The following is a 22,853-nucleotide window of genomic DNA, read 5'->3' as shown; positions in this document are numbered from 1 at the left end:
CAGCTTAAGAGAACTGTGGGAAAACTGGAAACGTAATAATATTTGCATCATAGGACTCCCCGAAGAAGAAGAAAATGAGCAAGGGTTAGAGAACATATCTGAAGAAATAGTGACAGAAAACTTCCCTAATTTGGTGAACGCAAGTAGGCATTCAAGTTCGAGAAGCACAGAGAGCCCCAAGAAAGAAGAATCCAAACAGGCCCACACCAAGACACATAGAAATTAAAATGCAAAAATTAAAGCCAAAGAGAGAATCCTAAAGGCAGCAAGAGATAAGCAACAAGTTACCTAGGAAGGAACCACCATAAGGCTCTCAGTTGACTTCTCAATAGAAACACTACAGGCCAGAAGGGAATGGCATGAGGTAATCTAGGTCATGAAAAAAAGAGGATCTGAATCCAATACTACTCTACCCAGCAATGCTATCATTCAAAATAGAAGGTCAAATAAAGAGCTTCCCAGACAAAACAAGGCTAAGGGAATATATTAGCACCAAACCAACACTGCAAGAAATGTTATAAGGTCTGCTGTAATTAGCAGGAGAAATAGAAAAAAAAATAGAACCACACTAAACAAAAATGGCAATAAATAAGTACATATCAATAATCACCTTAAATGTCAACGGGTTGAATGCTCTGATAAAAAGACACAAAGTAGCTGAATGGATAAGAAAGCATGATTCATATATATGTTGTATACAAGAGACCCACTTTACAACAAAAGACTCACATAGGTTGAAAGTGAAGGGATGGAAAAAAATCTTCCAAGCAAACGGAAAGAAAAAAAAGCTGGAGTAGCAATACTTATATTTATAAAGTAGATTTCAAAATGAAGGCCATAATTAGAGACAAAAAAAGGCCACTATATAATATTGAAAGGATCTAACCAACAGAAAGATATAATCTTGATAAACATATATGCATCCAATATAGGAGCGCCAAAATATATTAAAAATCTTCTGGAAGACTTCAAAGAAAAAAACGATAGCAATACAATCATAGCAGGGGACTTTAACACCCCACTGACATCACTGGATAGATCCTCTAGACAAATATTAGCAAGGAAACATAGACTCTAAATGAAGCACTAGACCAAATGGATTTAATAGATTTCTGCAGAGAATTATTCCGCAAAACTGCAGAATTCATATTCTTCTCAAGTGCACATGGGACATTCTCAAAGATACACCACATGTTAGGACACAAACTAAGCATCTACAAGTTCAAGAAGACTGAAATCATATCAAGCATCTTCTCAGATCGCAATGGCATGAAACTAGAAATCAAATGCAACAAAAACATGCAAACACATTTGAACACATGGAGGCTAAATAGCGTGTTATTAAACAATGACTGGGTTACCGAGGAGATCAAGGAAGAAATTAAAAATTTCCTGGAAACCAATGAAAATGAACACACAACTACACAAAATCTATGGGATGCAGTGAAAGCAGTTCTGAGAGTGAAGTTCATAGCACTACAGGCCTACCTCAAGAAAAAAACAAAACAAAAAACATTTCTAATGGACTATCTAACTTCACAACTTAAAGAATTAGAAAGCAAACAAAAAGAAAACCCCAGAGCAAGTAGAAGGAAGGAAATAGTAAAGATCAGAGCAGAAATAAATGACATAGAGACCAAAAAAACAATTCAAAGGATCAATGAAACAAAGAACTGGTTCTTTGAAAAGATAAACAAGATTGATGGACCCCCTAGCTGGACTCACCAAGAAACAAAGAGAGAGAACCCATATACACAAAATCAGAAATGAAAGAGGAGAAGTAATAACTGACACCACAGAAATACAAAAGATTGTTAACAACTGCTACGAACAATTACATGGCAACAAATTCGACAATCTGAGCAAAATGGACAAATTTCTAAAAACACATAGTCTCCCAACACTGGACCATGAAAAGATAGAAAACTTGTATAGACCAATTACAACAGAAGAAATTGAAGATGTAATCAAGAGTTTCCCAGCAAACAAAAGCCCAGGCCCGGATGGCTTCACGGGGGAGTTTACTGAACATTTCAAAAAGAACTAACACCCATTCTCCTCAAACTATTTCAAAATATTCAAGAAGAAGAAAGACTTCGAAACTCTTTTTATGAGGCCAGCATAATTCTATTTCTAAAATTAGAAAAAGACATTACAAAGAAAGAAAAGTACAGGCCAACATCCCTGATAAACGTAGATGCCAAAATCTTGAACAAAATACTAGCAACTCGGATCCAGCAATACATCAAAAAAATTATTCACCATGACCAAGTGGGATTCATTCCAGGGATGAAAGGCTGGTACAATATTCGCAAATCAATAAATGTGTTACACCAGATAAAAAAATGAAGAATAAAAACCACATGATCATATTAATAGATGCTGACAAGCCATTGATAAAATCCAGCATCCATTTCTGATAAAAATGCTCAGCAATGTGGGAATAGAGGGATCATATCTTGACATAATACAGGCCATGTATTAAAGACCTATAGCCAACATCATAGTCAATGGGCAAAAACTAAAAGCATTATTCTTAAGAACAGGAACATGAGAGGGATGCCCACTTTCACCACTTTTATTTAACATAGTACTGGAAGTCTTAGCCACAGCAATCAGACAGGAAGAAAAAATAAAAGGATTTTAAATTGGAAAGGAGGAAGTGAAACTATTAGTATTTGCAGATGACATGATTCTATATGTAGAAAACCCCAAAGACTCCATCAAAACTATACTAGACTTAATAAATGAATTTGTTAAAGTAGCAGGATACAAAATTAACGTCAAGAAATCGATGGCATTCTTATACACCAATGATGAACTCACAGAAAGAGAAACTGAAAAAAAAATTCTGTTGACCATTGCGGCAAAAAAAATTAAGATACCTAGGAATAAACTTAACCAAAGATATAAACGACCTACTCGCAGAAAACTACAGATCACTGAAAAAATAAAGAGAGAAAGATATAAAAAAGTGAAAGCACATATGTTGTTAATGGATTGGAAGAATTAACATCATTAAAATGTCCATACTACCCAAAGCAATCTATAGATTCAATGCAATCCCCATCAAAATACCAACAACATACTTCACAGAACTAGAACAAATACTTCTAAAGTTCATATGGAACCAAAAAAGATCTCGAATAGCCACAGCATCTTGAAAGAGAAGAATAAAGTAGGAAGGATTGCAATACCAAATTTCAGGTTATACTACAAAGTGACTGTAATCAAAACAGCCTGGTACTGGCACAAAAAGAGGCATATAGACCAGTGGAACAGAACAGGGAACCCAGAAATGGACCCAAGGCAATATGCTCAATTAATATTTGACAAAGTTGGCAAGAGCATTCAGTGGAGTAAAGACAGCCTCTTTAATAAACGGTGTTGGGAAAATTGTACAGCTATATGCCAAAAATAATACTAGATTATCAATTTACACCATACACAAGAATTAGCTCAAAATAGATAAAAGACGTAAATGTGACTGATGAATCCATAAAAACTTAGAAGAAACTGTAGGCAACCAAATTTCAGATATCATATGCAGCAGAATTTTTACTGATACATTACCGAAGGCAACAAAAACAAAGTAGAAAATGAACACATGGGACTACATCAAACTAAAAAGCTTCTGCACAGCAAAAGACACAATCATCAAAATGGAAAGGCAACCCACTGTATGAGAGAGCATAACTGCCTGTAATATATCAGATAAGGGGTTAATTTCCAATATGCATGGAGTGCTCATACAACTCAACAAAAGGAAGACAAAGAACCCAATTAAAAATAAGCAGAGGAACTAAAGGACATACAAATGGCCAAGAGATATATGAAGAAATGTTCAACATTGCTAATCATCAGAGAGATGTAAATTAAAACAAATACAAGGTATCACCTCACACCTGTCAGAATGGCCACCATCAACAAATTATCAAACAACAAGGGTTGGCGAGGGTGTGGAGAAAAGGGGACTCTAGTACACTGCCGGTGGGAATGCAGACTGGTGCTGCCACTATGGAAAACAATATGGTGTTACCTCAAAAAATTAGAAATTAAACTCATTTGGCCCAGTCATCTCACTTCTAGGAATATAGCCTAAGAAGCCTGAAATACCAATCAGAAAGAATATATGTACCCCCATGTTTGTAGCAGCACTATTTACAATAGCTAAGATCTGGAAACAGCCCAAATGTCCATCAGTAAACGAATGGATAAGAAAGCTGTGGTATATATACACAAAGGAGTACTATGCATCTGTAAGAAAGAAAGATCTCTTATTTTTTGATACAACATGGAGGGACCTGGAAAGTATCATCCTAAGCAAAACCAGCAAAACAGAGAAAGACAAGTATCATATGATCTCACTTATTTGTGGAATATAATAAACATAACAGTGTGAGGAATGGGGGAGTCCCAGAGATGTGGAAGTGGGGTACAGACTGACAATCCCCAGAAGAGGGGGTGGTGGGGGAGAGATAAACCACATAACTTATTTGGATGTGTGCATGAACAGTGGACATGAACAACAAAGCTGGGGACAGGGCAGGGAGGGAGGGGGAGGGGGTAATCAGTGGGGTAAAAAGGAGAAACATCGGTAACAAAATAAATTAATTAATTTAGAAAAACAAAAAAAATCCAAATAACATGAGAGAAAATTGCTACCTTTTCAACATCATCAGCATAAGCAGATAGGTCTGGCTGGAGTGCTTTGAAGGTTTCATGAGTTAAGGTGGGAGTTTCTAAGCGAAAACATATTTTTAAAAAGGTACAATTATGAAGCTTTACACAAATATATAAACCTGTACAAGTAGGATTAGTCACACTTTTAAAGGTCAATCTGAAAACAGATGGATCCCAGAGTGACAGGAGCCATTTCAACAATTCTCATCTAAATTCTGACACTAGTTTGGCTGAACAAGATGAGTATTATACCTAATATTTTGGCCAGAACTTTACCTTTTTAAAAAAATTAAGTTTATTTAGGTAGATTTAATTCTTGTTCGTTCAATATATACAGGAGCGGGACAGATCATTCCAAACTGCAAATATGCAAGTCATTTTTTAAATTCTGGGATTGATGCATCATAAGGTTCTAAACAATATTAATTTTTTCTTTATAAAAAATTTAGTGTTTTAAATTAGGAGGCTGGACTTTTGCACATATGGGGGGGGGGGAGTGAATGTTCAGAGCAAACAGTAGTCAAGAGATGCTCATGATTTGAATTCAGACATGAAGACCGAGGAGGAAAAATCAGAAACAAAAATTTCTGTAAGAACTTCTCTCCAAAAATAAAACAATGGAATATGGCTTGTAAAGAATTATTCATGGACATATGTTGTCTTAAACTTAGCTTTGAAACCATTTTTGGAAGTAGATAGATCCAGCACATAAATATTTAACTTACAGTAAATTTAAAAACAAAGCAGATGAAAAGTAAAAAAACATGCCATCATGGCTTTGGAAAGAGTTACTCAAGGTGTCTGGTGTCAGCAGCTCAGTTAAATGTACAGAATGGCACTGACTCAAAAGGCACAGCAGGTCAGCAAAGAACCAGAGAGGAGAAGACTTCAGTTTGACCAGTGGGCCTGCTGATTAGTTAGCAGAAAACACTTACTGGCTAGAGGCTGTAGAAGCAACCCTAAGATCCTATGGGCACAAAGAGATGCCAGGAAAGAAGAGCAAAGAGGAAAAACAGGATGAAGAGCTGGACAATGATGGGGTCTTTCTATAGGAGAAGCTAGTGAGTGAAGATGCCCCACCTCCTACCCTGGGAAGCAAAGCTGACAGAGCCCCAGGTCCTGCTCCATTCTCAGTGCTGAGGCCTATGGCCCTACTGGCAGCTCTGTTTTGGTCTGGGTTCTGAGTCTTTGCAATTATCTGACTTTTTAGACTACCAGCTCCACTGGCCTGAATGGGGAATTACTTCCTGCCTTAAATTCACCAACACAACCTCTGGCCTAAGTCATGGTTCCAGCCACATGATCTGTCTCTGCATTCAGGGAGGGGATAGGCCACCAAACACTCTCTGGGATCTCAGTTGCCCTTAGCTGGTAACCAGATGCTAGTACAAGTAAGAATATTCTGGGATTCCTCGATCCCACTCCATACTCTGAGTCAGTATAACTGAGAAATTGCATTTTTGACAAGTTACCAAATGAGTCTACAACAGGGAGTCTAGACCACACTCTGAGAAACCAGTTTTGTTTTTTAAATCTTTATTGTTGAATGTTTTACAGATGTTCCTCATTTTTCCCCCATTTACCCCCTCCTCCTCACTCCCGCCCCCCTCTCGCCTCTTCCCACACCATTGTCTGTGTCCATTGGTTATGCATATAGGTTCTTTGCTTTATTTCTTCCAACCTACCAACTCCTTTCCCTTTGAGTTTTGTCAGTCTGGCAATGAATTTGTACTTCTTAATCCCTTCACCTTTTTCACCCATTCCCCCAACCCACTCCCATCTGGCAACCAACAAAATGTTCTCTGTATCTACGAGAATGTTTCTGTTCTGCCTGTTCATTTTGTATGTAGATTCCATTGTCGATAGATATGTATTCATTGCCATTTTATGTGTTCATATATTTTATCTTTTTCTTCAAAAAAACCCGTCATCATTTCATATAATAACAGTTTGGTGGTGATGAACTCCTTTAACTTTTTCTTGTTTGGGAAACTCTTTATATGGCCATCGATTCTAAATGACAGCTTTGCAGGATAGAATAATCTTGGTTGTAGGTTCTTGCTTTTCATCACTCTGAATATTTCTTGGCACTCCCTTCTGGCCTGAAAAGTTTCTTTTGAGAAATCAGCTGACAGTCTTATGGGAACTTCCTTGTAGGTAACTAACTGCTTTTCTCTTGCTGCTTTTAAGATTCTCTCTTTGTCTTGAACCTTTTGCATTTTGATGATGATGTGTCTTGGTGTGGGCCTCTTGGGGTTCATCTTGTTTGGGACTCTCTGTGCTTCCTGGACTTGTATGTCTGTTTCCTTCACCAAGTTAGGAAAGTTTTCTGCCATTATTGTTTCAAATAGGTTTTCAATTTCTTGTTCTCTCTCTTCTCCTTCTGGCACCCCCAAGATTTAAATGCTGGCACGCTTGAAGTTGTCCCAGAGGCTCCTTACACTATCCTCATATTTTTGGATTCTTTTTTCTTTTTGCTGTTCTGATTGGGTGTGTTTTGCTTCCTTATATTTCAAGTCAATGGTTTGCTTCTTTGATTTACATACTGTACTATTGAATCTGTGTTCAGTTAATGCCTCCTTCATTTCTGACTATGCATCCATCATTTGTGATTGGTCCTTTTTTATGCTCTTGAAGCCCTCACTAAGTTCACTGAGGTTCACACTAAGTTCATTGAGCATCCTTATAAGCAGTATTTTGAACTCAGCATCTGTTAGGTTGCTTATCTTCATTTCGCTTAGTGCTTTTCTTGGGGTTTTGTTCTGTTCTTTCATTTGAAACTTGTTTCTTTGTCTCCTCATTTTGGCTGCCTTCCTGTGTTTGTTTCTGTGTATTACTTAACGAGCGGTATGGGGCTAGCTGAGGCCAGATATTGCTTGTTTGAAAGAATTTAGGAAAACCTGAAGCAGGATCTAAGGCAAGCCAATCCTATGGTTAAGCAACTGGCAACAGCTTGGGTGGGCCTAAACGTTGGGTGGGGTGGGGCCTCAGGGAATCACCAGTGTGGGGCTACCAGTGTGAGCCAGGTTGCTAAAGTCCCAGATATGGTGACCGTCTGCTGCCCCCGGGAAGGGCTCACCAAAGGCCTCTGACAGCACGTTTGTCCTGGAAAAAGCCCCCTCTCCAGCCCTCGCTCCAGTGCCAAACAGCTCAGTTCTTCTCTGTATGTCTCTGGTGTTCCTCGAGCTGCCTCCCCTCCAAGCTTAAAGGGGGCAAGTCTGATAACTCCATGCACGGGCCCTTTAAGAAGCTGCCTGGGGCTCCAGCAGCCTCAGCCTTCCTGAGCCTCAGTTCCTGCTGGTTTTTCCAACCAGACGTTATGGGGACTTCTCTTCCTTGCACTGGAACCCTGAATGGGGCGTCTGGTATGGGATGGGGATCTCCCAGTCCTCACGGAGGACCTTCCCAGCCGCAGTATCCTCCTGATTTTTATCCACCACACGTGGGTGTGGGACCAGCCCATCGCATCTCTGACCCTCCTACCAGTCTTGATGTGGCTGCTGCTTTAATTTTGTAGTTGTAGGCTTGATTTCAGGTGGTTTTGAATGATGGTTGTTCTGTAGTTTAGTTGTAACTTTGATGTGGTTGTGGGAGGAGGTGATACCGCATTTACCTATGCCACCATCTTGACTGGAAGTGAGAAACCACTGTTTTTAAGGGGAGGTGATCCCAAGAGCTCTCCTGTGAGAGAAATAGAAAAAGCAGTATACGGCAAGGGCTTTCTGTCCAAGCAGGATACTTCCAAGCTGCCAGGTGAATTGAAAGATATGTACTCAGGTGCCAGTGCTTCTTGCATCAGACATGATTCTATAGAAGACCTTGTCAACATGTGCAGTCATCTCCAGGGAATCTCAAGTGGGTCCTTGGGGCTACCTCAGTTATGCTGAAGAAGGCCTGGGTGGTGGAGACCCAGTGCCACTTGATGTAGGTGATATAGATGAACAGGCACACAAATAGTCCCAGGGGGTATGCCATCTTCATCATCTTCAGGTTACCATTATTTGGTATTTTTTTTTATTTCTTTGTCTACTGAGGACTATGCCACAGCTGCTGGTAGAAACAGAGAAGCAAAAAAAAAAAAAAATCATTAGGCTACAAATTTCTAGGGCGAGTCAGAAATCCCTGTGCATAGAGACAAAGCATTGAACCCAAAACTGATCTGCATTTTTCTCCTGTGAATCAGAAAATTTATCTGATTCTCAAAATGATTCTGGAAGGTGCTATCTCTAGTATATAGAAGAGGAACTGAGGTTTATAAGAATATATGAGTTGTCTAAGGTTGTAGGTCCTACAGGTGCTGACCTGGGGTACAGACCCACACGCTGATCATGTTTCCCTTTAAATTTTGTTTCATACAAATAGCTTTTGGACTCATTCTGTGTGTGTGTGTGTCTGTGTGTGTGTGGTGTGTGTGTGTGTGTGTGTGTGTGTGTGTGTATATATATATATATATATATATATATATATATATATAATCTTTACCCAAGGATATTTATTCCATTGATTTTTTTTTAAGGGAGTGGGGGAGAGAGAGAAACATAGATTGGTTGCCTCCTGCATGCGCACTGATCAGGGCCAGGGATGGAATCTAAACCAAGGTACATGCCCGTGACTGGGAATTGAACCTGTGACTCTTCATTTTGAGGGCCAAAGCTCTAACTGCTGAGCTAAACCAGCCAGAGCTGGACTCATTCTATTTTAAAAAGTTATATGTAAACAATGTCCCCAAACCTTTCAAAGTAACTGGAAGGTGTATCTGATCTAGTCTTTTAATTCTCACTTATTTTCCCACATAGTAATTTACTTTTAAAAAGGGTTAAAATCTGGTCTTTTGGGAACTGAGAGACCCAGACTAATGTGAGAAACACTGCTCATTTCCCTGAAAAATCCATAACAGATGCATCTTTTTTTTTTTTTTTTTTAAATCCTCACCTGAGGATATTTTTTCTATTGACTTTAAATTTTTATTTATTTAAAAATGTTTTTATTGATTTTTTAAAGAGAGAGGAAGGGAGAGATAGTAATATTGATGTGAGAGAGAATCATGGATTGGCTACCTCCTGCATACCCCCTACTGGTGATCGAGCTTGCAACCCAGGCCTGTGCCCTGAATGGGAATCAAACTGGGACCTCTCAGTCCATGAGATGATGCTCAATCCACTGAGCCACACCAGCCGGGCTCAACTCATTTTTTAGAGAGACTGGAAGGAGGGAGGGAGAAAAGGGGGAAAAGAGAGAGAGAGAGAAAGAGAGAGAGGGAGAGAGAAACATTGATGTGAGACATATTAGTTGGTTGCTTTCCACACATCTGGTTGGAGCATGGGTTTGGGAATCAAACCTGTTGACCTTTTGGTGCACAAGCCTATGCTCTAACCACTGGCCCACTCTGGCAAGGGCAACAGATGCATCTTTTCATTCATGTAGTATATTCCTGCCAAGGAGGAAATAATACTTGTGTGTTTTCAAAGGCTAAAAACATTCTACCTGAGTAGTAAAATAAAGTAATTCAGCATCATTCATTTTGGTTCAATGCACCACCAAATGAAAGCATGTGTTCAAGCTTTATTAGCAGCTTCTAGTGCAAGGCATCATGTACAAATGTGAAGCTTCCAAGAACAGGGAGTGAGGTGATTCATTCTCAAGGCTACTGTACCCTTGGGGAAAGTGCACCATCTGTCCATCATTCTCTGTTAGTTATGGTAGGTAGAATGAAAACTGTGAGGAGACAGGGAAGGGACAGGGAAGTGCCAGGATTAAAGCAAGATGTGGGCTTAGGCTCTACCCATAGCAGTATGTGACTGTGGGCAAGTTACCCCCATGCATGGGGCTGGTCTCCTCATCTATAAGGTGGGGCTGCTCACAGGAAAGCCACCTCCTGCTGCTGTCTCATGATACAAAGAGAAGTGAGATATGCTCAGGACAGAATACAGAGAACACAGATACTGAATGCCAGCTTTACAGATGGGCAGCAGGTGGTAACATCCCCTGAGGAACCAGGGTCAGTGATGGGCAAAAGTGCTGGAGGATGGTATGACTGCACTGTCTGGAGATGGAAAATGTGGGGGCCAGGGCTATCAGTACAAGTGAGAAGCTATGGAAGCCTTCATGCCAACCTTGGGGTTATCTGGGTGGAAAAGAAATACAGTTTTCAAACTTAGTTTGTTCCAGAAGGCTTTGTTTGAAAACCGAATCATTTTTCCCATTAGAAATTTTGTAAATGGAATTAATTCGTTCCAGACCCCCAAATGATTCCCTTGCTTACCCTTTCTTATTTACATAGTACATGTCTAATGTACCATTTAATCTATAAACAAACAGTTCTTTTCTTAAATTTGTTGCACCACCCCCTACTAGCCATTAATAAATCACTTTTAGCACTCATTCCAGGGGTGTCTTTCAGGAAGTCAGCATGCAGTGTCTTCACTTTTTCACTTATCACTGCTTCTGAAATGCTGTCACTGGTGGCTAACTCATTTATCCAAATCAACAGTTTTTCTACCTCTTCAGTTACCTGTGATCAGTTTTTTTCACACTCTTAGCAACATTAGCACTTTTGATGGCCTCTTTTTTTGTTTTAAAATTGTGCTAGTATTCCATTTTGCCAGCAACAAAATCCCACCACCACCACCGACAAAAAAACCATAAAAAATATTCACAGCACAATTTCCTGAGATGTTAACAATGCAAGGTTTAGCAGTCAACTGACTTGCATTCTCTCCTTTGTTTGTGACCTGAGAGACTCTTTTTGTCATACTGATATATCAGCATACAAGGACTTTCAGGTTGAGAACCAAAGTTTTATTCAATAATTGAGACATTTTTTCCGTGAACAACTTGGTTGAGAACTGAACTGTTTGAGATGGGAGACATTTGAGAACTGAGGTTTGACTGTAAAACAAAACTGGTCCTTGGCAGGGAGTACTGATTCTAGGCCTTCTATGGCCCCTTCTTTCTGGGATCCAGCCCTGCAGCCATGTCTGGTCCCACAGCTCTTGTCAGAGCAGCACCACTTATAGCCCTGGCTGCCTCTGTGCCCTGACTAGGGGAGAGGCATTCCCAGCAGCATATGACCAAAGCTCAAGCAGAGGGCAGGATAAATTACCCCTTCCTGAGCAGGGCTAAAATATTTTATAGGAATTCTGGAAAACAGTAAAAGAGCTATAGCAACCAAGCAAATGCCCAGTCAAGAAAAAGTCACATTTGAAATGTTAGAAGTTTTTGTGGTGTTTACTCATCTTTGCCCCACTTCTTCCCAGGTGAAACAATCTGAAAGAAGAATACCAACTCCTAGTCCTTTCCCTCAAACTGAAGGGAACAGAGCAGACCTTTTGGCAACATTGTACCCTGTCTTGGGGATGCCTGAGGGACAGATCTCTCTTTTTCCTGACTTGGATCTCAGATGGTAAAAACTACAGAAAACAGCAGTGGGTACTTCTTGTGAAAGCCATGGGGTGGCTGCAAATCCACACATGCCTGGGGCAAGAGAATGGGTATGTGGTGGAAGATGCAATAGGACATCTAAAGCCTAAGTAGGAGTTAAGGTGAGGAACTTTAGGAAATTAAGACACTTAAAAGCAGCCATGTATATGGGGGAATTGAAAATAGCATACACACAAGCCCAGGAAAGATATGTGCTCAGAAAAAAATTTGAGAAGAGCTTAAGCCTTTGCCCTAGGCTGACCCAGAGGACTCAGACACATCCCAATAATTAGTGAAGGTCTTTCATGGCACAGAGACAGTCTGCAAAGACTGGGTAAAGTGGCTATCTTTTCCAAAAAGAAGAAAAAAAATCACATGGCATACACAGAAACAGAAAAACATGGGTCATTTAAAGAAAGAAAAATTGGGGACTTCCGGGCAAGATGGCGGCATTGGTAAATGTGGTATCGCGTCCTACCATAACAACATTAAAATTACAACAAAATTACAGAACAACCATCATTCAAAACTGCCTGAAATCAAGCTGAATGAAAGTCCTACAACTACAAAATTAAAGAAGAAGCCACAATGAGACTGGTAGGGGGGCAGAGGCACAGATGGGCTGGTCCCACACTCACGTGTGGTGGATAAAAATCAGGAGGATACCTTGTCTATGAAGGTCCTCCCTGAGGATTAAGGAGGTCCTCCCTGAGGATTAAGGAGGTCCTCCTCCCACATCAGGCATCCAGCGCAGGGTTCCAGTACCAGGAAGAGAATCCCCATAACTTCTGGCTGTAAAACCAGCGGGAATCGAGGCTGAGGGAGGCTGAGGCTGCTGAAGCCCCAGACAGCTCCTCTTAAAGGGCCTGCACAATCACTTACTCAGACTTGCACCCTCTAGGCTCCAGCATTGGGGAGGCATCTCAAAAGGCACATGGGAGTGGGAATAATTGGCATTGGAGCGAGGGCTGGAGAGGCAGCTTTCTCCTGGACAGATGTGCTATCAGAGTCCTTTGTTCCTTTGGTGGACCCTTCCCAGGGGAGGCAGATGGCAGCCATATCTGGGACTCCAGCAACCTAGCTCATAATATTTGCCCTGTCCTGGTAATTCCCTGAGACCCTGCACCACCCAACTTTCAGACCCACTCAAGCTATTACCGGTTGCTTTATCATAGGATAGGCCTGTCTTTGATTCTGCTTCAGATTTTCCTAAATTCTCTCAAACAAGCAGCATCTGGTCTCAGCGAGCCCATAACTCTTGTTAAGCAGCCAAAACCTGGAACGAGAAGCAGCCAGCCTTGGTTCACAACTTGACTTTGCCTGGGTACCTCCAAGCCCAGCACAAGAGCAGCCATCTGCAAAGCGCTTTGTAGCTTATGCCTGGTGGCCCTGAGTAGAGCACAGGCAGTGGCTGACCTGACCCCAGAGCCAGCACACCCAGTGTACAGCTTCAGAACACTGCGAAGCACAGCAGCCCAACCACCTCCACAAGTGACACACTCAAGAAATGAACTCAGTGGGTACCAGAGCCTTGCTGAAGTAAATCTTGCTCTGTGTGGTGGGCAAGCTGATCATCCAAGGTAGTCAGAGGTCCGTGGATAGTGGGCACAGCCAGTCATTGCAGCTGATCAGCCTGAGTAAAGCCCTCTCATTGATGTCCCAACAGCAATCAAGACTCAATTACAACAGAAGTTTGTAAAGTCCACACGAGGGTTGCACCTTGAGGACCCAGCTGAGAGACCAGGGAGGCTGTGCCACCAGCCCCTACAGGACACCTACTACAATAGGCCACCCTACAAAGCCCAGGAGACATAGAAACTCTACCTAATACTTAGAAACAAACACAGGAAGGCAGCCAAAGTGAGGAGAGAAAGAAACATGTCCCAAATGAAAGAACAACAAAACTCCAGGAAAAGAACTAAGTGAAATTGAGATAAGCAACCTAACAGATGCAGAGTTTAAAACACTGCTTATTAGGATGCTCAATGAACTTAGTGAGAACTTCAATGAACTTAGTAAAGACCTCAAGAGCATAAAAAAGGACCAGTCACAAGTAAAGGCAGCACTGACATAGAAGGGTGGTCAGGCTGGGACAGCTTAGTGGGCTACAGCCCTCCAAACATCGAACAAGGTTTCCCCAATCTGGCCCAGCTAAGACCCCCCTGGGACACTCAGAGAAGAAGGGCAAGGTCCAGGCCCTGCTTCTTCAGGACCTCACATGGCTGCACAGCACCCTCTGTGTCCAGACAGTGGGGCAGCTAGCAAGGCTTGGGCCTGCTCCCTGGTTGTAGGTGAAGAAACAGGATGGTCTGAACCCAGTTTTAGTTATATATTAGCTATGTGGTCTTAGGCTGGAAAAGGACTTAAAATGTCATTTTTCTCATCTGTGCAGTGGAAGTAGGACTTGCTTTATGGGTTGTGGGAATCTACGGTGGCAGGATTTCTATAGTAAATCTAGTATGAATTCCACATCTTGGCCTCTTATCCAACTTCAGCAGTCTCATCTCCACCATCTGGAGAATAAATGGGATATCTGCATGAACTCCAGTCTCTGAACTGAAATAGACTGCAGGGTTAATATTCTTTTCTTCTGGTTGTTATTAACAGCTCCTCGGAAAATTAAATGTTGCCAGAAGACCAAGAAGCTCAGGAGGATAAATTGCTGGCTCTGGCAAGTATTTACGATGGAGATGAATTTAGAAAAGCAGAGTCTGTCCAAGGTGGAGAAACCAGGATCTATTTGGACTTGCCACAAAATTTCAAGATATTTGTGAGCGGCAATTCAAATGAGTGTCTCAGAATAGTAGTTTTGAATACACCATTTGCTTTCTGCCTCCACTTGTGCTGAACTTTGAACTGCCACCAGATTATCCATCTTTTTCCCCACCTTAATTCACACTTACTGGCAAATGGCTGTCACCAACTCAGCTGTCTGCTCTCTGCAAGCACTTAGACAACTTGTGGGAAGAACACTATGGCAATGTGGTCCTGTTTGCCTGGATGAAATTTCTTAAGGAAGAGACCCTAGAGTACTTGAATATTGTCTCTCCTTTTGAGCTCAAGATTGGTTCTCAGAAGAAAGTGCAGAGAAGGACAGCTCAAGCCTCTGCCAACACAGAGCTAGATTTTGGAGGAGCTGCTGGATCTGATGTAGACGAAGAGGAAGTTGTGGATGCAAGAACCGTGCAGGATGTGGAATCACAGTCAAGTCTGATCCAAGAAATCTTAGACTTTGATCAAGCTCAGCAGATAAAATGCTTTAATAGTAAATTATTCCTGTGCAATATCTGTTTCTGTGAGAAGCTGGGTAGTGAATGCATGTACTTCTTGGAGTACAGGACTGTCTAAAGGACTACTTTGAAATCCAGATCAAAGATGGTCAAATTCAGCGCCTCAACTGCCCAGAACCCAAATGCCCTTCGGTGGCCACTCCTGGTTAGGTCAAAGAGTAGTAGAAGCAGTTATTTGCCCATTATGATTGGCTTCTTCTCCAGTCTACCTTGAACCTGATGGCAGACATGGTATACTGCCCCCGCCCATGCTGCCAGCTGCCTGTGAAGCAGGAAACTAGCTGCACCGTGGGCATCTGCTCCAGCTGCAATTTTGCCTTCTGTACCTTGTGCAGATTGACTTACCATGGCATCTCTCCATGTAAGCTCACTGCAGAGAAATTAATAGACTTACAAAATGAGTACCTGCAAGCAGATGAGGCCAATAAAAGATTTTTGGAAAAGAGGTATGGTAAGAGGGTGATTCAGAAGGCATGGGAAGAAATGGAAAGTAAGGAGTGGCTAGAAAAGAACTCAAAGAGCTGTCCAAGCTGTGGGACTCCCATAGAGAAATTAGATGGATGTAACAAGATGACATATACTGGCTGTATGCAATATTTCTGCTGGATTTGCATGGGTTCACTCTCTAGAGCAAATCCTCATAAACATTTCACTGATCCTGCTTCCCCATGTTTTAACTGATTGTTCCATGCTGTGGATGTTAATGGAGATATTTTGGAAGTCAGATTGAAGACTAATTAATTCCTACTGCTCAAGATGTGGAAGTAAAATGGTTTGACCTAATCTTTTGTTGAGTATACAAAATAACATTGCAGGATATTTAGGGTTAGGGTTACCATTCATTCACTCTTCCAATATAGAAAATAAGAAAGAACGAGGTTTATATTTTCATGTGATACTGCTGACTAAGGTATGTTCATACATTTTTCAATGTAACATAATTGAGAAAGTTAAAGCCAAAGGTTTAGGAAAAGAATACTAGAGAATATTGATATTACTATGTTCCCAAAGCTCTAAATAGTTAAAAATTTAAATATTTATTTTCTTCCCCAAGCTTTAGGTAAGGAGAGGGTCAGGAGGTTAACTTACAGACCTTTTTATCTCTGAGAAGCATCACTCTAAGATGTTCTGTGGGAGTCCGCTCAGTATGACTCCTTATGACTCTGGTGGTTAGAAGCTTATTAAAAGTGTACGGAGAGCTTGATCTTACTTACTCCATATTATATTCCTTCCAACCTAAATTTCTGCTAAGTTCTTCTTGGAGGGAGCCCTTTATAACTGATTGGATGGCCCAGTGTCATTTTGGTCTACTACTTTCCAGAACATAAATTTATAATTTTAAAACTATTTTTTAATACCACAAACAACGTGGGTCACCTGATATTTGTCAGTGGTATATAGTTCATGAGTTTTGAGCCACTTTTATTATTTAATGGCACCGGCCCAGAAAAATTTCAGCTGTGTTCACCTTTCCTGGGCAGTAGACCCTAAGTTTAAAACAACTTGTCTTTACTGCCTTTCATTCTACATTCTCTCACTTTACCCAATCCAGCCTTCTGTTGGTAAGGACAATTTTAATACCGACTCAATTAGGTTACATTTTATTTTCTCTGCTAGAATAGGAGAAAGCCTAATATATTCCCAAGCTGAACAAGCTGAGCTTTCTTTAATTATGTGCTTTTTGAACTCCACACTACTGTAGTTCAGTCCTAACATTCTTTTTTTTTTGTTAAATTTTTTTTTTTATCCTCACCCGAGGACATTTTTCCATTTTTTGCTCAGGTAGAGTGGGAGGGAGAGAGAGGAACAGAGAGAGAGAGAGAAACATCGATGTGAAAGGGACACATCGAGTGGCTGCCACCCGCACAACCGACCAGGGCCGGGGACAAACTGCAACCGAGGTACGCGCCCTTTGCGGGAACCGAACCCGGGTCTCTCAGGACCGCAGGCCAACGCTCTAACCGCTGAGCCAAACCGGCCAGGGCTTTTTTTGTTAAATTTTTTAATTATTTTTTTTGTTACAGATATTTCTCCTTTTTTACCCCATTGGCACACCCCCAACCCACCCCCGCCCCGTTCCCGGCTTAGATGTCCATGTCCATTGGTCATGCATACACGCATATAAGTTCTGTGGTTTATCTCTTCCAACCTCCCCACCCCCTCTTCTGAGGGATGTCAGTCTGTGCCCTACTTCCATGTTTCTGGGGCTACCGTATTCCTCAGATTGTTATGTTCATTATATTCCATATATAAGTGAGATCATGTGGTATTTGTCTTTTTCTGCTTGGCTTATTTCATTTAGGATAATACTTTCCAGGTCCCTCCATGTTGTCTCAAAAAATAAGAGATCTTTCTTTCTTACAACTGCATAGTACTCCATTGTGTATATGTACCACTGCTTTTTTATCCATTTGTCTACTGATGGACACATGGGCTGTTTCCAGATCTTAGTTATTGTAAATAGAGCTACTACAAATATGGGGGTACATATATTCTTCCGGATTGGTGTTTCAGGCTTCTTAGGGTATATTCCTAGAAGTGGGATCACTGGGTCAAATGGAAGTTCAATTTTTAATTTTTTGAGGTAACACCATATTGTTTTCCACAGCGGCTGCACCAGTCTACATTCCCACCAGCAGTGTATTAGAGTCCCCTTTTCTCCACACCCTCGCCAACACTTGTTGTTTGATGATTTGTTGATGGTGGCCATTCTGACAGGTGTGAGGTGATACCTCATTGTTGTTTTAATTTGCATCTCTCTGATGATTAGTGATGTTGAGCATTTCTTCATATGTCTCTTGGCCATTTGTATGTCCTGTTTGGAGAGGTGTCTATTCAGCTCCTCTGCCCATTTTTTAATTGGGTTCTTTGTCTTCCTTTTGTGGAGTTGTATGAGCACTCTATATATATTGGAAATTAACCCCTTATCTGATACATCATTGGCAATGATGTTCTCCCATACAGTGGGTTGCCTTGCCATTTTGATGATTGTTTCTATTGCTGTGCAGAAGCTTTTTAGTTTGATGTAGTCCCATGTGTTCATTTTTTCCTTTGTTTCTGTTGCCTTAGGTGATGTATCAATGAAAATTCTGCTCCGTATGATGTCCGAAATTTTGTTGCCTACATTTTCTTCTAGAATTTTTATGGATTCATGGGTCACATTTAAGTCTTTTATCCATTTTGAGTTTTGTTTTGTTTTTTATCCTCACCCGAGGACATTTTTTCTATATTTTGTTCAGATAGCGTGGGAGGGGAGAGAGAGAGAGAGAGAAACATCGACGTAAAAGGGACACATCGAGTGTTCGCCACCCACACGACCCAACCAGGGCCGGGGACAAACTGCAACCAAGGTACGTGCCCTTAGCGGGAACCGAACCCGGGTCTCTCCAGACCACAGGCCAATGCTCTAACTGCTGAGCCAAACCGGCCAGGGCAAGTTTATTTTTGTGTATCGTGTAAGTTGATGGTCTAGTTTCATTTTGTTGCATGTAGCTGTCCAATTTTCCCAACACCATTTATTAAAGAGGCTGTCTCTACTCCACTGTATGCTCTTGCCACCTTTGTCAAATATTAATTGAGCGTATTGCTTTGGGTCCATTTCTGGGTTTTCAGTTCTGTTCCACTGGTCTATATGCCTGTTCTTGTGCCAGTACCAGGCTGTTTTGGTTACAGTCGCTTTGTAGTATGACCTGATATCTGGTATTGTGATCCCACCTACTTTGTTCTTCTTTTTCAAGAATGCTGTGCCTATTAGGGGTCTTTTTTTGGTTCCATATGAACTTTTGAAGTATTTGTTCTAGTTCTATGAAATATGTCGTTGGTATTTTGATGGGGATTGCATTGAATCTATAGATTGCTTTGGGTAGTATGGACATTTTAATTATGTTAATTCTTCCAATCCATGAACAGGGTATGTGCTTCCACTTTTTTATATCTTCCTCTATTTCTTTTTTCAATGACCTGTAGATTTCTGCAAATAGGTCCTTTACTTCTCTGGTTAAGTTTATTCCTAGGTATCTTAATTTTTGGGCGCGATGGTAAATGGGATTGTTTTTTCAGTTTCTCTTTCTGTGAGTTCATCATTGGTGTACAAGAATGCCGTCGATTTCTTGATATTAATTTTGTATCCTGCTACTTTGCCAAATTCGTTTATTAAGTCTAGTAGATTTTTGATGGAATCTTTAGGGTTTTCTATGTATAATATAATGTCATCTGCAAATAATGACAGTTTCACTTCCTCCTTTCCAATTTGGATCCCTTTTATTTTTTCTTCATGTCTGATTGCTGTGGCTAAGACTTCCAGTACAATGTTAAATAAGAGTGGCAAAAGTGGACATTCCTGTCTTTTTCCTGTTCTTAATGGAAATGTTTTTAGTTTCTGTCCATTGAGTATGATGTTGGCTGTAGGTCTTTCATATATGGCCTTTATTATGTCGAGATATGATCCCTCTATTCCCACATTGCTGAGCGTTTTTATCAGAAATGGATGCTGGATTTTGTCGAATGCTTTTTCAGCATCTATTGATATGATCATGTGGTTTTTACTCTTCATTTTGTTTATGTGGTGTATCACGTTTATTGATTTGCGAATATTGTACCAGCCTTGCATCCCTGGAATGAATCCCACTTGGTCATGGTGAATAATTTTTTTGATGTATTTCTGTATCCGATTTGCTAATATTTTGTTCAGGATTTTGGCATCTATGTTCAACAGGCATATTGGCCTGTAGTTTTCTTTCTTTGTAGTGTCTTTTCCTGGTTTTGGAGTAAGAATTATTCTGGCCTCATAGAACGTGTTTGGAAGTCTTCCTTCTTCTTGAATTTTTTGAAATACTTTGAGGAGAATGGGTGTTAGTTCTTTTTTGAACGTTCGGTAAAACTCCCTCATGAAGCCATCTGGGCCTGGGCTTTTGTTTGCTGGGAGAGTCTTGATTACCTCTTTAATTTCCTTAGTTGTTATTGGTCTGTTCAAGTTTTCTATCTCTTCCCGGTCCAGTTTTGGGAGACTGTGTTTCTAGAAATTTGTCCATTTCACTTAGATGGTCGAATTTGTTGCCATATAGTTGTTCATAGTAGCTGTTAACAATCTTTTATATTTCTGTGGCGTTGGGTGTTACCTCTCCTCTTTCATTTCTGATTTTGTGTATTTGGGTTCTTTCTCTTTGTTTCTTGGTGAGTCTAGCTAAGGGTCCATCAATCTTGTTTATATTTTTGAAAAACCAGCTCTTTGTTTCATTGATCCTTTGAATTGTGTTTTTGAACTTTATGTCATTTATTTCTGCTCTGATCTTAACTATTTCCTTCCTTCTACTTGATCTGGGGTTATCTTTTTGTTTGCTCTCTAGTTCTTTAAGTTGTGAGGTTAGACAGTCAATTAGAAATTTTTCTTCTTTCTTGAGGTAGGCCTGTAGTGCTATGAACTTCCCTCTCAGAACTGCTTTCGCTGCATCCCATAGATTTTGTGTTGTTCATTTTCATTGTTTTCCAGGAAGTTTTTAATTTTTTCCTTGATCTCCTCGGTAACCTATTCATTGTTTAATAACATGCTGTTTAGCCTCCATATGTTGAAATGTCTTTGCATGTTCTTGTTGAAATTGATTTCTAGTTTCATGCCATTGTAATCTGAGAAGATGCTTGATATGATTTCAATCTTTTTGAACTTTTAGAAATTTAGTTTTTCTCCTATGATGTGGTCTGTCTTTGAGAATGTCCCATGTGCACTTGAGAAGAATTTGTATTCTGTAGTTTGGGGCTCTAATTCTCTGTAGATATCTATTAAATCCATTTGATCTAGTGCTTCATTTAGAGTCTCTGTTTCCTTGCTAATTTTTTGTTTAGACGATCTACCCAGTGCTGTCAACGGGGTTTTGAAGTCCCCTGCTATGACTGTATTGCTGTCGATTTCTCCTTGGAAGTCCTCCAGAAGATTTTTAATATATTTTGGTGCTCCTATATTGGGTGCATATATGTTTATCAAGGTTATATCTTCCTGTTGGATAGATCCTTTCAATATTATGTAGTGGCCTTCTTTGTCTCTAGTTATGGCCTTCATTTTGAAATCTATTTTATGAGATATGAGTATTGCTATCCCAGCTTTGTTTTTGCTTTCCATTTGTTCGGAAAATTTTTTTCCATCCCTTCACTTTCAAACTATGTGAGTCTTTTGTTGTGAGGTGGGTCTCTTGTAAACAACATAGATGAGACATGCTTTCTTATTCAATCATCTACTCTGTGTCTTTTTATGGGAGCATTCAATCCATTTACATTTAAGGTGATTATTGATATGTACTTATTGCCATTTTTGTTTAGTGTGGTTCTATTTTTCTTCCCATTTCTTCTGCTACTTACAGCAGTCCTTTTAACATTTTTTGCAGTGTTAGTTTGGTGCTAATGTATTGCCTTAGCCTTTTTTTGTCTGCGAAGGTCTTTATTTGACCTTCTAATTTGAATAATAGCCTTGCTGGGTAGAGTAGTCTTGGATTCAGATTATTGTTATTCATGACCTTGATTACTTCATGCCATTTCCTTCTGGTCTGTAGTGTTTCTTGTGAAAAGTCAGCTGAGAGCCTTTTGGGGTTTCTTTTGTAGGGAACCTGTTGCTTCTCTCGTGCTGCTTTTAGGATTCTCTCTTTGTCTTTAATTTTTGGCATTTTAATTACTGTGTGTCTTGGTGGTTCTATTTGGGTTCTTCTTACTTGGGACTCTCTGTGCTTCTTGAACTTGAATGCCTTCTTCCTTCACCAAATTAGGGAAGTTTTCTGTCACTATTATTTTTGAATATATTCTCTGTCCCTTTGTCATTTTCTTCTTCTTCAGGGATTCCTATGTTGCAAATATTTGTACGTTTCCTGTTGTCCCACAGTTCTGTTAAGCTGTCTTTCTCTTTTTTAATCATTTTTTCCTTTTGTTTTTCTGATTTGTTGATTTTTTCTACCCTGTCTTCTGTTTCACTGATCAGGTCTTCAGCTTCCTCTACTCTTTTTTTTAAACCTTCCAATATGTTTTTCATTTCTGATATGTCGTTTTTCATCTCTTCTTTATGGTTTTTAATTTCCAATTGGCTTATTTTCAGCGTCTCTATGTCCTTACTCATGCTGTTGAGCTTCCTCTAGATTATGGCTCTTAATTCTAGTTCTGTTAACATGCCTAATTACTCCACATTGATCTCATCTTCAGTGGAGATCTCTTGTGCTTTCATTTGGCTTCTGTTTCTGTGTTTCACCATTTTGGCTATCACTGTGGGCTTTGGAGCCTGTCAAGTTTTCCCTGTGGGTGTTGGTGTTCTGCTTTTTGTGGCTCCCTCCCCTGGATGGAGTGAGGCCCCATGTTAAACACCACTGTCAAGTCTTACTTTCCTGGTTAAAGTTGCTATCCCAGGAAAGGTACTGTTATCCTCTAGCTTTTTGCCTGAAGGCTAGCAGTCTAGGTTACTTGATGAGTTTTGGGTCGTCAGTTGATTGA

General features: G+C 40.3%; 1 protein-coding gene and 1 pseudogene across 1 annotated transcript in view; one reads left to right on the top strand and one right to left on the bottom strand.

Moving 5' to 3' along the window:
• The window catches only part of ENTPD6 (ectonucleoside triphosphate diphosphohydrolase 6), a gene marked incomplete at its 5' end in the record, with an annotated part of 35,326 nt that extends 26,635 nt beyond the window's left edge, over positions 1–8,691 (bottom strand). Inside the window, 4 exon segments of the mRNA XM_036245164.1 lie at positions 1,166–1,175; positions 4,666–4,742; positions 8,423–8,535; positions 8,537–8,691. Coding sequence (XP_036101057.1) covers positions 1,166–1,175; positions 4,666–4,742; positions 8,423–8,535; positions 8,537–8,691 — 355 coding nt within the window.
• Positions 8,692–14,725: 6,034 nt separating this feature from the next.
• LOC118618885 lies at positions 14,726–16,133 on the top strand (annotated as a pseudogene).
• The last annotated feature ends 6,720 nt before the right edge of the window (positions 16,134–22,853 follow it).

The sequence above is a fragment of the Molossus molossus genome, unplaced genomic scaffold (genome assembly GCF_014108415.1).
Source record: "Molossus molossus isolate mMolMol1 unplaced genomic scaffold, mMolMol1.p scaffold_m16_p_6, whole genome shotgun sequence".
NCBI classification, from domain to species: Eukaryota; Metazoa; Chordata; class Mammalia; order Chiroptera; family Molossidae; genus Molossus; species Molossus molossus.
The sequence above is the reverse complement of the archived record's forward strand: the minus strand, read 5'-3'. Positions and strand labels throughout refer to the sequence as shown.